This window comes from Vombatus ursinus, unplaced genomic scaffold (genome assembly GCF_900497805.2).
Source record: "Vombatus ursinus unplaced genomic scaffold, bare-nosed wombat genome assembly UNPS02014799.1, whole genome shotgun sequence".
NCBI lineage: Eukaryota > Metazoa > Chordata > Mammalia > Diprotodontia > Vombatidae > Vombatus > Vombatus ursinus.
Window position 1 is genome coordinate 19,312,480 of NW_020954577.1, and position 14,875 is coordinate 19,327,354.

The 14,875-nt window shown below is 47.0% G+C and overlaps 1 protein-coding gene across 7 annotated transcripts in view; it reads right to left on the reverse strand.

Moving 5' to 3' along the window:
- PHF14 (PHD finger protein 14) overlaps nt 1–14,875 on the reverse strand; it is a 174,495-nt gene that overhangs the window by 139,511 nt on the left and 20,109 nt on the right. For all 7 annotated transcript variants that reach the window (XR_003569997.1, XM_027872045.1, XM_027872043.1 and 4 more), the window contains exon 5: nt 4,189–4,348. Coding sequence is in view for 6 of the 7 variants with exons in the window: in XM_027872045.1 (XP_027727846.1) it covers nt 4,189–4,348 (160 nt within the window). In the remaining variant the exon portion in view is untranslated. The remainder of the gene's footprint in view (nt 1–4,188; nt 4,349–14,875) is intronic.

A 14,875-nucleotide genomic window follows, 5' to 3' on the forward strand; every position in this document is an offset into this window, starting at 1 on the left:
GCCCCCAGGAGGATTTGAATTGAGGTCTTTCGGAAGCCAAGTCTGGCCACTGTGAGGAATGTAAAGCTTTCAGAACCCCCACCACAATCATCAATCAAGTGGTAGAAACGGAAGTAAGAAGGCCAGGACTCTACAAGACGAAGAGACCGTGCATGAACATTCTGGACACTGTAGAGCAGCATCATGAACTTGTCTGCCCAACAGCACAAAACAATGAGGCCGTGAGGAGGCAAACCGTGAGACTCCAATCACCAATCCCCTGCACTGTCCCCCTCAACAGGACCCCAACCCAAAGGGCAACGGGAAGACCCAAGGTAGACCCAATGGAGCCTTGCTTGTGCACCTCACAGAGTGCCTGGCTGGTATAGAGATCATAGACAGTGAAGGCTCAGGCATGAGAAGGGGAAAGAAATGGGGGGGGGGGGCCAAGCAGGATGTGTAGAGGCCACGCCCAGGCCCAGGCCAGACCAGAATGGAGGGACTCCTTCCGAGCAGGCATCGAAAGGGTCTCTCGGGATGGTTTGTGGGAAAGCAAAGACAGGCTCAGCATGCCAGCTTCTGACCCAACTCTCGGCCCTGGAGGGTTGCTCACTGGTTCAGAGCAGAGAACTTAATCTGGATGACAGCACACTCCAGTGCTTGTGAATTAATCGGAGCACTGAAAAGGCAGGTGTGGAAATTGTTGCTAAGTTAACTTTTGGATGACTACACCCTTCAATCTCATTCAATCCAGAAGACATTCTCAGGATCACCAACGATGAAAGCTAAACATACTGATCGTGTGCCCTCGTCTTCAGCCTTGTGACCGCATTAACAAAAAATACCGTGGCCCTGGCAAAGATGTCAGAAATTCTACAGGGGGGCCTTCTGGGCCATATGCTGGGCTCGAAAGGAATCCGATCAAAAATCATTTTAAAGGGGCAACTGAGGAAAACAGTCATCATCTTTACAATTATCTTTTCTTGGGAAAATCCAAGGTTCTATTTTTGAGATTTCTGGATAGCTGCTCTAATACAACCTCCCAAATGCATCCCGTCGAGTTCAATTTAGAGACAAACATCTCCAACAAGCAGCTGCTTCTCCATTTAATTGGCCTGTTTCGTCCTACAGTATTAAAGGCCACGGCAGCAACAGCAGTAGCCACGCTGCTGGAGCTTATCTAGCATCAGCCTGACCACTGACTGCCCGCTTCCTCCTGACCTTCCTAAAATGTCGGCGTCCACGTCACACAAGTCCGACAGCCCAAAGCTGCCACTGCAATGGCTGGGCACACAAGCACTGGGATCTCGATTAAAGAACCCGCCCCAGGCAGGGAAGGTCCCAGGAGAGGGGACATCAGTTCTTGTTACTAGCACACCGCGATGTTTGCCTGTGCGTCTGCTAAGCCAGACGGGCTCTAGAACCTTGTAACTGAGACAAATTGGGTAATCAAAGAAGAATAATCCTCCGTGTTACTCTACCATCCTTTTTGCTTTGAGCTATGATGACAGATGTTGATTAAGAAAAAGAACAGGAAAAAAATCATATAAAACAAAAAAAAAAGAGGGGACAGAATTTACATTCTAGCAAGGAGCTCATTCAGCAAAGGGATTTATTTTAAAATTCATATGCATTTTCATACAACTGGAGCCCAAACAAGGTTCCAAGGAAGAAATCAGCATTATATTTCAACAGGAAATAGGATAGTTTAAATCTGATTACCGTCTGTCCATCAGTCAATAAGCATTTATGAGGCTCCTACTCTGTGCCAGGCACTGTGCTAAGAAAAGTCAAGCCACTGAGGTCCCCTCTGACTCCCCTGCTACAGAACACTGATGAAAGACGAGGAGATGACACTGCCCGGTGCCCCCAGGCAGCCACCTGCCAGCGCCCCAAGCTGCTGCGCAATCACCACGATCTACGGAGCGCGATGCAGTGGCAGCAAAGAGAAATCCTGGATTACAGCTCTGAGCTCTGTAACTGAACTCATGTTCAATGAGACACACAGAACAGTGCTTCTCTTCCATTCAATCCAATAATTTTCTGGAACTATTCATGGTCCCATCAGGAATGTAAAAGAAGGGAAGGAAATCTAGTCAGTCTAGACAATAAAAACTGTTTTTCACATGACTGACTGCAGGAGAAAGCATTGATTAAGCACCTTTCTATGCCAGGGGCTGTGATAAGCACAGAAAACAGCAGCCTCATCCCTAGCTGCCAGGAGCACATGTTCTCACAGAGCCACACAGCCCTTACAGGGCCAGGACTAGTGAGGAAAGCCCCAGGGCAAACTAGAGGCACGGCCCATCCGGAGGGTGGAGGGCCATCCACGAAGGTGAATGCTTCCCCCAGTGGGCGAGCAGGGGCCCAGCCGCAGAGGAGGAGCAGCAGTGAGTCAGAGGCAGAAGGAGGGATGGCAGCAACCCTCATAGGCCGGGAGACTTTGGGAGGGCAGATCTTACCCACCTAGCTGGTCCCTGATCCACTATTTCAAGCTATGATGCTAAGTGTCTTGGGCTTCAGAGTTCGCAAGGGCAGGAAATTTTGAGAGCCATAATAACCAGTGATTACTGAAGAATCTTTTTTTGTTTTTTGGGCTAAGCAGTGGGGCTAAGTGACTTGCCCTGAGTCACACGGCCAGTGCGCGTCAAGTGTGTGAGGCCGAATTTGAACTCAGGTCCTCATGACTCCAGGGCTGGTGCTCTAATCACTGTGCCCCCTAGCTGCCCCTCTGCAGAATCTTTTGACGCAATCTTCAAGAGCCCTTGGATTTTCCCCCTTCTCTCCTTTGCCCCTGCCCCCACCCTGGTGCAGATAATCCTCACCTCCCACCTGGACTATGGCAGTAACTGCTGGGGGGGGGGGTCTGCCTGCCTCAAGTCTCCCCTGCTCCAGCCCAGCTTCCATTCAGTCACCAAAGTGATCTTCCTAAAGTGGGGGATCTGACCACCCCCCTCCTCAATAACCTCCCATGGCCCCCTATCCCTTCAGTAGCAAAGACAAAACACTCTGTTGGCCGTCAAAGCCCTTCATCTCCTGTCCCTTCCTCCCCTCCCTGGCTCCCACACCTCACACCCTGGCCCGGCTTCTTCAGGCCAGGGGCCCCAGCTTTCACACACAACACGCCATCTCTCCATCCCAGGCATTTACTCTGGCTGCCCTCCCCGGAATATGCTCCCTCCTCATCTCTGCCTCCTGGCTTCATGTCTCACCTTCTGAGAAAGTCCCCTGAAGGCTAGGGCCCCTCCTCTACAGATTATCGCCCTTCTACCCTGCACACAGCTTGTTTGCCTCATGTTCCCTGCCCCCCCATCTCATCCCTCATAAGAGGAGCTCTTTGTGGGCAAAGATCACAGGTGGGGTTGCCCAGAACAGAGTCAACACTGAATAAAATGCTTGCTGGGGCAGCTACGTGGCGCAGTGGATGGAGCACTGGCTCTGGAGTCAGGAGGACCTGAGTTCAAAGTCGGCCTCAGACACATAAACATTCACTTAGCTGTGTGACTCTGGGCAAGTCACTTAACCCCAACTACCTCACCAAAAAAATAAATAAATAAAAGTAAAATAAAATGCTTGCAGACTAACTGCCAGCATGGGCAAATGCAGCACAACAACTCTCCAAAAGGAGACACAATCACGGAAAGGGCCTGGAGAGTTCGGAAGGCCAGGCTTTCATTCTGGGCCTTCAGCACGTCTTGGGCCTCACAGCACGAGCACAAACGAGAAATGGGTAAATGACAAGGCACAGTCTCCCAGGCAGCTCCTGCTTCCTCTGTTTTCTCAGGACTTACGTTATTTACTCAGGACACAGAGCCGGCTGAGCTACAGCTGAGCTGTGGAAGACAGACACCCTGAGGGAATGGACGCAGCTGTGGCCCAAGGTCCAATCAGTCCTGGCCTGGCTAGACCAAAGGCACCGCAAGACATAGCAGTGTCTACAATCTGGTTATCTGAGAAAGGGTGAGGAAAATGGCTGCTAAGCTAAAAATGCTCCTGAGGGAAGGGCAGGATCTGCGGCCTGAGAAGGCTCCCGGCCCCGGGAACACCGGACGCCCCGTACGCGAGTGCTCCCGGTCAATGTCAGCTCTGGGCCAGCACTCTCAGATCGACGGCAGAAAGAGGACCGACTGCATGTCCAAGCCAGCCAGGATGCAAACCACCCCAGGGACCCAGGGTAGGTGGGGGAGGGGCCAGAGCCCCCCGACTGACCTGCCGGCATCCGTCTCCTTGAAGATCCCGTCCTGGTTCGGACACAGCTCGCAGCTGGGCGACACCCCACACTTACAGGCATCGCAGAACCACGGCTCCGTGGAGTTTTCAGAAGCCGAGCTCATGATGGAGTCACTCTCTCCATCCACACCGTAGCAGCCTAGAACCAAGGAACGTGAGAAACAAGGTAACTCACAAGACGAACCACTTCAAAGGGGCTCCTCTTGGCAGCCCCCCTCCCCCAAAGAGCTGGCTGGCGGCTCCGAGGATGAGGTCAACGGGCCTGGGGCTCAGGAGGACGAGCAGTCCCCAGGTTCAGGAGGCCACCAGCTTAGTTCGATGGCCAACCTCGACCTCTGGGAAACACTTTCACAAACCCACCGCTCCCAAAAAGCACGGCCGGGAGCCGACAATGATGCTCCTTCACCTCTTCACGCTGCCAAGGCAGGGAGGGCACACACCAACCCATCAGCACCCCCAACCTCAATCCTCAATCTGGGAGGCCCTCCTAGGGAAGAAGGGAGCTGGCAACAAACTCGGACCACGAGGCCAGGACCTGAAGGGAGCATCTGCGGGCAGCCGTCAGAGAGAAGACACAGGCAGGAGGCTGTAGCCTGGAGGAGAGGGGGAGCACACATGGCCCAGGAGCCTGCTGGGAATCACAGGCGAATGCCTGGCCTGCCACATCTGGGATTTCATCAATGGGAAACCCCTCTGCCAATCTATACAGACAACCTGCCTGGGCACCATAGTCTTAGAGCAAAAGGCCACGGGCACCAAGAAGTGCCGTGACCTGCCCAGTGCCACAGAGTCCATGGGAGTCATGGTGTGGTACAATGGAGACTGCTGGACCTGGAGTCAGGAAGACCCAAGCTGGAATCTGGCTTCAGAAACTTGCTAGCTGAATGACCCTGGACGAGTTACTGAGCTGCTTGCCTGCCTCAGTTTCCTCATCTGCAAAATGGGGATAATAAAAGCACCTACTTCATAAGAAAGAAGACACGTAAAGCACTTTGCAAACCTTACCACGCTATCTAAATGCTAGCGATTATTCTTCTGAGAGGAGAAACTTGAAGCACGACGTACTCACTGCGAGATTTCGAGCTGCTGCTCATTATACATAACGTAAATTCACTCAGACTATTCTGCCTACACTATAGCCAACCAAAAAGAAATATTCTGAACAAAGTTGCCAATCGCTTGCAATGATGAGCGTGACTCTATGATGCAGGGATCTATGAAGAGACAAACACTTTTCTCTGACCCTCTGACCTGGTCAGGAGCAGAGAGGAGGCCAAGATGAAGCTGGAAAAGAACTAGCCCATGCCAGGCGGTTATGTGTGGCCCGCGCTGCAGACCCAACGGTCTAGTCGGAGCGGGATGCGTCACTGCATGTTGGGCAATTCCAATGTACCAGCCACGCATGGTCAATATGAGAGCATCCAAAGGTGCCCTCAGAGCCAGAGTTCTCAAAGTACTGAGCTCTCACTCTGTGGAAGACATAGACAAAGGCAAGACTGTGTCTGCCCCCCAGGACTGTGCATTCCACCAAACAAAAGAAAACTGGGTGAAATGTCAGAGGGGAGACCCCGGCAACTGAAGGAGATGCAGGTGAGGCCTGACTTGAAACTTGAAGGGAACCAAACAGTCAAAAGAGACGAGGACAGCACTTCAGGAGTGGGGAACAGCCAGAGAAACTGCCTGGAGGCATGAGCTTCTTGCTGAAGGAATGACAAGAAGGCCGGAGTCACTGGATCCCACAGCACGTGGTGGGGGAGGCAGAGAGGGGCCAGGCGGTGAAGGGCTGGGCTTTACAGGAGGTCCTGGAGGGACACTCTTGAGAAGGGGATGATGTGATAAGGTCCACACTTTGGGAAAGGTCATTCTGATGAAGGGCAGACAGACTGGAATGGCAGCAACAGTCCAGGCCGGCCCTGATGAGGGCCTCTGTTAGGGGAGCAGCTGTGTGAGTGGGGAAAAGGGGTATAGATGAGAAATGTCGGCAATGTGGAGGGAAGGAGTGAGACGGAGGAAGTGAGGACGACGCCCAGGCTGCAAGCCAGGGCGAATGGCAGGGCAGGGGCGCCCTTCACCTCAATAAAGAAGCTAGTAAGAGGGGAGGCTTAGGAGCAAGGCAAGGAGGCTTTTAGTCCTGGAATTCCAATAGGAGCTGCACAAGTTAGCCTGGAAGTCAGCACAGAGATGATGCTTGAACCCATGGGACCTAAGGAGATCAGCACAGAAAACAGTCCAGAGGCAGAAGGGAAGAGCCCATGGGCCCCCCATGCTGAGCGGGAATCACGCTGATGAAGGCTCAGTAAAGGAGCCTGAGGAGAGGTCAGACAGGTGGAATGAGAACCGGGGCGGGGGGAAATGAAACCTAGAGGAAAGAGAATATCCAGGAGATGAGGGTCACAGATGGGTCAAGGAAGAAGACTGGGAAAAGGCCATTCGATTTTGAAATCAGGAGATCACTGGTAACTTTGGAGAGAACAGTTTCAGTTCTCAATCAAATTTTCCATACCCTGATTCTTTCGACTTTCCTCTTTTCAAGAACAGTGTTTTTCAAGATGAATAAAATAAAATACATAGAATTTTAAAGGATACCAATGATATGGAAATATAATTATCAAATAGCTCTTAAAACAAATTCACAGATTCCAGGTTAAGAACATCTGCATTAGCATGAACAGAATGACTAAAGAAAAGATGAAGCTAAAATAGAATTCTGAAGACGGAAAACATTTGTCAAAATAGGAAGGAACTCCCAAAAAAAAGAAGAATTTGCCCCCAAAGTCTCCTTGGGGCAAAAGTGGTGAGGCTATTCAAGTCTAGCGTGGCAACACTCAGAACAAAGCCTTAATGCTTAAATCATAGAATGAATGCTCAAAAGGATTATCAAAATGCTGCAGATGTTATGCTTTAATTCACAATAATCAATATTTTCAGTCAACTAAGTCCCATTGGCACAATAGTCACATTCAAGCAGTCAGGAAAACAGATTCCCAGCCATAAAACAATTCCTATCAATCCAAATTTGATAAGCTGTATTTAAGAAGAAAATAAAACCACATCTAACCAGCTTATGTAAAAACAATATATATGTACATATACTCCCCAAATACAACACATATATCCTGCCATTAGGAAATGCATAAACCCACAAGAATCCTATGAATAGTTGTTAGTACTCGAATTTGAAGTCTACTAAAAAATAAGCATAATAAGAGGGAGCTGGGGGCAGCTAGGTGGCACAGGGCTGCTAGGTGGTGCAGGGGCTGCTAGGTGGCGCAGTGGATAGAGCACTGGACCTGAAGTCAGGAGGACCTGAGTTCAAATCCAGCCTCGGACCAAACACTTGACACTTACTAGCTGTGTGACCCTGGGCAAGTCACTTAACCCCAACTGCCTAAAAAGAAGAAAAAAAAATAAGAGGGAGCTGCCGGCTCTATTTTTCAGGTAAGAACTTGAACATACAAAAAGCCACATTACTTCCCCATAGTGTAAAGGATCACAAAACAACTCTGAACTAGTAGGGGTTTCAGCAGGATGCTCAGGAAGGAATTTTCATTCATTTTCAAAACTCTATTTTCCACCGACACATAATCCCTAGACCCATAGTCGCTAAGCACTTGTGCCTGCGCCAGGTATTCTGCCACGAATGAACGCCCGTGTCTTCCTCATTCATCACCACACTGGCTGGTATCACAGCTCTCTGTACGTGTGTCACCGCATCCTCTTAGTGTCTAAGCTCCATGAGGGCAGGGACTGAGTTCTAGAGAAATTTACTCTCACCCACTAAAGGTGTAAAATTGTGCTCTGACCTTAAAGAAGACAGTGAATAAATATGTTTTCTACTGAACAATAATCTCTTTAAAAAGAAACTAAGGCTATGAGCAGCAAGGCTGAGTGAGCAAGTCACTTAACCCCAACTGCCTACAAAAAAGAAAAAGAGATGAAGGCTACAAAGACAAATATAAAATAGGCCTATTCTACAGGAGCGACAAGATCCATACACGCAAGACATACACATACACACAAACACACATAAAAATAAAATAGATACAAAGTAAGCTTGGAAGGGAAGACACCAACACCTTGGGGGACAAGAAAAGGCCTCTGGCAGAAGGCAGCCTCTGGGCTGAGACCTGCAGATAACCACAAAGCTACCCCAAGAGTGCCTGCCAGGGATGTGGGGAAGCCCCCACTGCCACGGCACAGAGACACGTGCAAGCAAACAGCAAGAACAGCACATGTGCATCCAAAAGTCCATGAAAAAGAGGAATGCGTGATAAAGATGGAGAGGCAGCAAGGGGCTGCAATATAAGGAGCATTAAATGCCAAACAGAAGAGTTTGTATCTGATCCTAGAGGTAGCAGGAAATCATGAGGTAACCAAGTTTTGTGTGTGTGTGTGTGTCTGTGTGTGTGTGTGTGTGTGTCTGTGTGTGTGTGTGTGTGTGTGTGTGTGTGAGAGAGAGAGAGAGAGAGAGAGAGAGAGAAAGAGAGAGACAGAGAGAGAGAGAGACAGACAGACAGAGAGGGGCAGAGAGCCAGATCTGGGATTTAGGCATACCACTGTGATTCATCAGATTACCAAAAAAGGGAAATGACCAATGCTGCAAAAGTTACAGGGACATGAATGCCTTATGGGTAGAGCTGTGAACTACTGGCCCAGCCATTCTAGAAAAGCTGGAACTCTGCCCTAAAAGTTATTACCCTGACCAAGAAATGCCTATACTCCAAAGAGATTACAGAAGGAGAAAAATGACCAATAAGGACAAAATTGGAGTAGCCAAGAACTGTAAAGTATGAAGAACTAGGGATCCACAGAGAGATGGCTCTACAAAAGATGGAATCTGAATATCATGGAAGACTACTGCGTTGTTAAGAAATGACCAGGGGGGAAGGAGGAGGCGGAGCCAAGATGGAGAGAGAGCAGTGACTGGCTAGAGCTCTCCCCCAAACCCCTCCAAATACCTACAAAAAATGGCTCTGAACAAATTCTAAAGCAGCAGAACCCACAAAAAAACAGAGTAAAACAAATTTCCAGCCTGAGACAACCTGGATGGCTGATCAGAAAGATGTAACGCGCCGGGCAGGGAGAGGAGCACAGTTCAGCGTGGGCACGCAGGCCGCAGCCACCCTGGAGCAGGCCTCAGAGGACTGAATCACGGGCAGCTGTGGCGATTTCCAGACTTCTCAACCCATGAATGCTGAAGACAACTTAGAAGGTCAGTGGGAAAAGTCTGTTACTGCGGTGAGAGAAGAAGCTAGACCTCAGCCACCCCAAGGGAAGCGGCTTTTTCCTGAGCTTTCTGCCCACAGACTGAGGGGGAATCGAGGGGCTGATCAGAGGGGGATTGCAAGGATCTCTATGCTAGGGCTGAGGCAGGAATCTCTCGCTTTACCGGTGCTTGGATCTGGGTCACAGTTCTGAGGGGCGGTCCTGGGGCTAGGAGGAACTCTGGCGTGGTGGAGCTTGTTGTGGTGGTAGAGAGGAAACTGCTCGCCCCTTATCATAGCATCTGGGAAGAACTGACACTTTTCAGGTCCCTAGAAGTAGCTCTGAAAACAGCTGGACAAACCCCCAAAGCTTGGGACAGTACATCCTCCACTTTGGAAATAGCCTCTTACCTTAACAAAGAGTTTAAAACTCAAGTAATTGGTTGGGATCATGAGCAAGCAGCGCAAAAAGAGTCAGACTATATTATCTTACTTTGATGACAAAGAAGATCAAAACATACAACCAGAAGAAGAAAACAAAGTCAAAGCTCCTACATCCAAAACTTACAAGAAAAATATGAATCAGTCCCAGGCCTTGGAAGAGCTCAAAAGGGATTTTGAGAAGCAAGTAAGAGAAGTGGAGGAAAAACTGAGAAGAGAAATGAGAGTGATGCAAGAAAATCATGAAAAACAAGTCCACAGCTTGCTAAAGGAGACCCAAAAAAATACTGAAGAAAATAACACCTTAAAAAATAGCCTGACACAAATGGCAAAAGAGGTCCAAAAAGTCAATGAAGAGAAGAATGCCTTCCAAAGCAGAATTGGCCAAATGGAAAAGGAAGTCCAAAAGATTACTGAAGAAAATACTTCCTTAAAAATCAGAATAGAGCAACTGGAAGCTAGTGACTTTATGAGAGATCAAGACACTGTAAAACAAATCCAAAAGAATGAAAAATTAGAAAACAATGTGAAATATTTCATTGGAAAAACAACTGACCTGGAAAATAGATCCAGGAGAGAGAATTTAAAAATTATTGGACTATCTGAAAGCCATGATCAAAAAAAGAGCCTAGATATCATCTTTCAAGAAATGATCAAGGAAAACTGCCCTGATATTTTAGAACCAGAGGGCAAAATAGAAACTGAAAGAATCCACCGACCTCCTCCTGAAAGAGATTCCCAAAGGAAAACTCCTAGGAATACTGTAGCCAAATTCCAGAATTCCCAGTTCAAGGAGAAAATATTACAAGCAGCCAGAAAGAAACAATTCAAGTATTGTGGAAACACAATCAGGATAACACAAGATTTAGCTGCTTCTACATTAAGGGACCACAGGGCATGGAATATAATATTCCACAGGGCAAAGGAGATAGGATTACAACCAAGAATCACCTACCCAGCAAAACTGAGTATAATTCTTCAGGGGAAAAAAATGGTAATTCAGTGAAATAGAGGACTTTCAAGCATTCTTGATGAAAAGACCAGAGCTGAACAGAAAATTTGACTTTCAAAAAAAAAAAATTTGACTTTCCAAGACAAGACTCAAGTGGAAAATGAAGAGGTAATCAGGAAAGAGAAATCATAAGAGACTTATTAAGGTTGAACTGTTTACATTCCTGCATGGAAAGATGATATTTGTAACTCATGAGACCTTTGTCAGTATTAAGGTAGTTGGAGGGAAAAAATTATATGTATGTGTGTATATATATATATATATATATAGATAGATAGATAGATAAAGGGCACAGGGTGAGTTGAAGATGAAAGGGTCATATCTGGAGAATAAAATTAAGGGATGAGAGAGGATTGTACTAGGAGAAGGAGAAAGGGAAAGGTAGAACAGGGTAAATTATCTCACACAAAAAAAAAAAAAAAAACAGAAAAGAAAAGGCTCTTACAGTGGAGGGAAACCGAAGGAAGGTGAGAGGGAATGAGTGAATCTTGTTCTGATAGGATTTGACTTAAGGAGGTATAATATACACACTCAATTGGGTATGGAAATCTGTCTTACCCTACAGGAAAATAGGAGGGGAAGGGGACAAGAGAGTAGGGAGATGATAGAGGGGAGGACAGATTGGGAAAGGGGGTAATCAGAAAAAAAAAAAAGAAAAAGAAAAAGAAATGATAAGGGGGACAATTTCAGAGAAACCCGGAAGATGTATATGAACTGATGCAAAGTGAAGCAAGGCCTAGGAGAAAAGCTATCCAATAAAAATAATGAGTGACCACTTCACTGTTTTTGTAAAGAACAACATAGACAGTCTGAAGAACTCTGATCAAAAGCACACACCACCACAGCAGCAGAAGAGAGATAGAAGTATGCTGCCCACTTCCTGACAGAGAAAGTAATGGACTCATCTCTGTGCCATGATGCCAGTTTGTTTCACTTGTCAACATACATGTTACAGGGGTTTGGTTTTGTTTCTCCTTTCCTTTCCTTTTCTTTAAATTGGTGGGAGGAGGTGGAAGAGAAAATAAATTTTTTGTTAACTGAATAAAAGAATTCTTTTTTTCAAAAGGGAGATCATTTTGGAGGTTGTATGTAGGATGGATAGGAGGAGGTACATGCTTTAAGCAGGGAGAAGAATGAGAAAGCTACTACAATAATTAAGGGGAAAGTCTAAGGACCTGAACAACGATAGTAGTGGTGAGGGTGGAATGGGTTCTTGCTCCACAGCAATGAATGCGAAAGTAGAAACGTTGAGCTGGGGCGACTCATTAGATATGAGAGACAGGAACTGAGGATGCCAACAAGGTTGCCATCTCAGGTGACTGGAAGGACGGTGGTACCCTCCACAGAAATAAGAAGTTCAGAAGACAAGGGGATTTGTAAAGAAAGAGAAATGAGTCCAGTTTTAAACACACTGAGCTTCTAGGAGATCCTGTTGAAATGTCCAACAGGTAACTGGTGATAGGGAAATTTGGCTCATCACAGAGATCAGAACTGGCTATATAAATCTGGGGAGCATCTTCATCGAGCTAATTAATTACACCTCAGAGCTGATGAGGTCACCAAGTGAAAAAGTGGGACAAAAAAAGGAGAACTCAGCTCAAGCAGCATTTCAATGAGAGGGTACAAAAAGAAACAAGAACTCAGAGAAGCTGGCATACAGACGAACAAAAAGTAGCATGTCGAGTCAAAAGAGGAAGGCAGAAGACTCCGGGAACAGAAGACCGCTTCCATGGCTACCCTACAGCCAAACAAGACGATCATTAGATAAAAATTTGTCGGACGCTGCATCCACGTTCTTCATGGGTGATCCATCTCAATTCTATTTAACCAAGATTTTGTCATTTTTTTTCTTTAAAAAGACCATAAAGACAGTACAGTTCAGTCAAGGTCAAAAACTGTCATTAATAAAAAGTCTTTAAATGCAACAAAACTATCTGAAAAGCAGAACACACACAAAACAAAACAGCCTGCCCCCAGACCCACGTCCAGTGACAACAGAGCCCACGTAGGAAGAGCAGCAAGTGCTCCTGCAGATGGTTCTCCAGACCAGCAAGGGCTCAGGAAAGCCTGTGATTTGTTTTTCATGAACCACATCAAATAACCTAAGCCTCTTTTGCACTGAAAAGATGTGCAGCCTTTTTCAGGCCTCATGTGCACCAACATGGGCCCATAAGAGCTTCCCAGGGGGCAGAGAGAAGGAAGAGTAGAGAACTGGAAACAAAGCAGATGCCCACTGGGCCATGGGACAGAATGTAAGAGGAGAGGATTACTGCACAGCCAGAAATGAGGAATGAGAAATTCCGAAGCACGGGAGGATGTAGACAGAAGCAGGAAGAAACAGAGAACCGATGTAAAAACATCCACAGGAACCATGCCCAAAAGAGAAGAAATAAACTGAACCCATACAATGATAAAGACCAAACCTGGCCTCAGAAAGGGATGAAAAAACATGCACATCCAACCGGCTTTGAAGGAAGAGGAGGGCAACAAGGTGAGGTCTACGTGCTGGTTAATTTTGCTGAAATTTTTTTTTCTTCTTTTATTTTTACTTTTTTTCTTTGTTACCACGTCTGGCTCCCTAAGTAAGGGAAGGAAGGGAAGAGGTGTATCTATTGGAAATGAAGGTGATGTAAAAATAGATATATTAATAACCCAGCACTGCTAAAGATGCAGTCTGGTTGCCCACACGTCGCCTTCTGCTTTCTGCCACCACCCCCATAATCCCTAACCTCTTAACGTGTTTCCAAAAGCACACTGCTTCTAAGCCACAGGTTCTCACAGCCTTTTGTGGGCCATGGAGAAGTCTATAGACCTCTCCCCAAAATAATGTTCTTAAATGCAAAAAAAAATACATAGGATTACTGTGGAAATCGATTATCAAAATACTTTTAAATGCTAAGTTCACAGAGCCCAAACAAAGGCCTCTGCTCCACCCCACCCCCCACCCCCGGGCAAAAGACAAGCCAGTCAAGAGCACCTGTCAGTGTCCAAGTTTATCACTACAGAAGGGACCTTAGGAACAAAGAGAAAACTAAGGTCTAGTCAAATGACACACGAGGCACTCTGCCAGACGATGGCACATGAAGACAAAATTAAACAGCTCCTACTGTCAAGACACCTCCATTCTACCATCACAAGGAAGCAGGAGGGGCCAATGTGGGAGTAACCATGTGGGAGATCAGAAACGGCTTCACACACGAATTCAGTCTTAAAAGAAGCTCCGGAGAAAACCTGTGCAAAAGCAGGAATTGGCTGGAATGGATGACAAGTGAAAGGGTACTTAAGTCTGAAAAGCTAGGTGAAGGCCACACTGTGAAGGACTTTAAACGCCCACTTAAAGACTGTGTGTTCTAAATTAAAGGCAAAAGGGACCAGGGAAATGGTACCATCCAACAGCCACTCGGAAAATGCTTTGGAAAGAGAGAGACCACAAAGAAGTCCACTTAGGAGGCTGCTGCAGTCACCAGGCAAGAGATGGTGAAGGCCTGAATGGAGTGGGCGGCAGTGAGGGCAGAGAAGGGGATGAATGTGAGCGATGCTGGGGATGGAGCCTCTACTCAACATGGCAACTAACTGAACAAGGGTGAAAAGGCGAAGGAAAGAGCTGAGGATGACTGGGACGTTCTAACTCTAGGTGCCTGCAAAGATGATGGCCTCCTCAAAAGAAATACAGAAGTATATGCCAGGGGCAGGTCTGGGGGGAAAGATCATGAGATCCGTTTTAGACATGTTGACCATGAGAAGACTTTGGACGTTAGTGCAAGATATCAAAAAGGCAGTTTATGATCCAGAATGAAATTCAGCTCTATCCATAAACATGGGAGTCATCTGCATAGAAATAACTATTTATCAGTGAAGGCTTATGAGTTCAGAGAAAGAAAATGCAGCAAGAGAAAAGAGCTTGGGACCAAGCCCTGGGAGACAAACAGGGTCACAAAGATAGGAGGCTAACGAGAAGAAAGCAGCTCCTTGAAAACCCAAGGAAGAGAGACCACCTAAGAGATGGAAA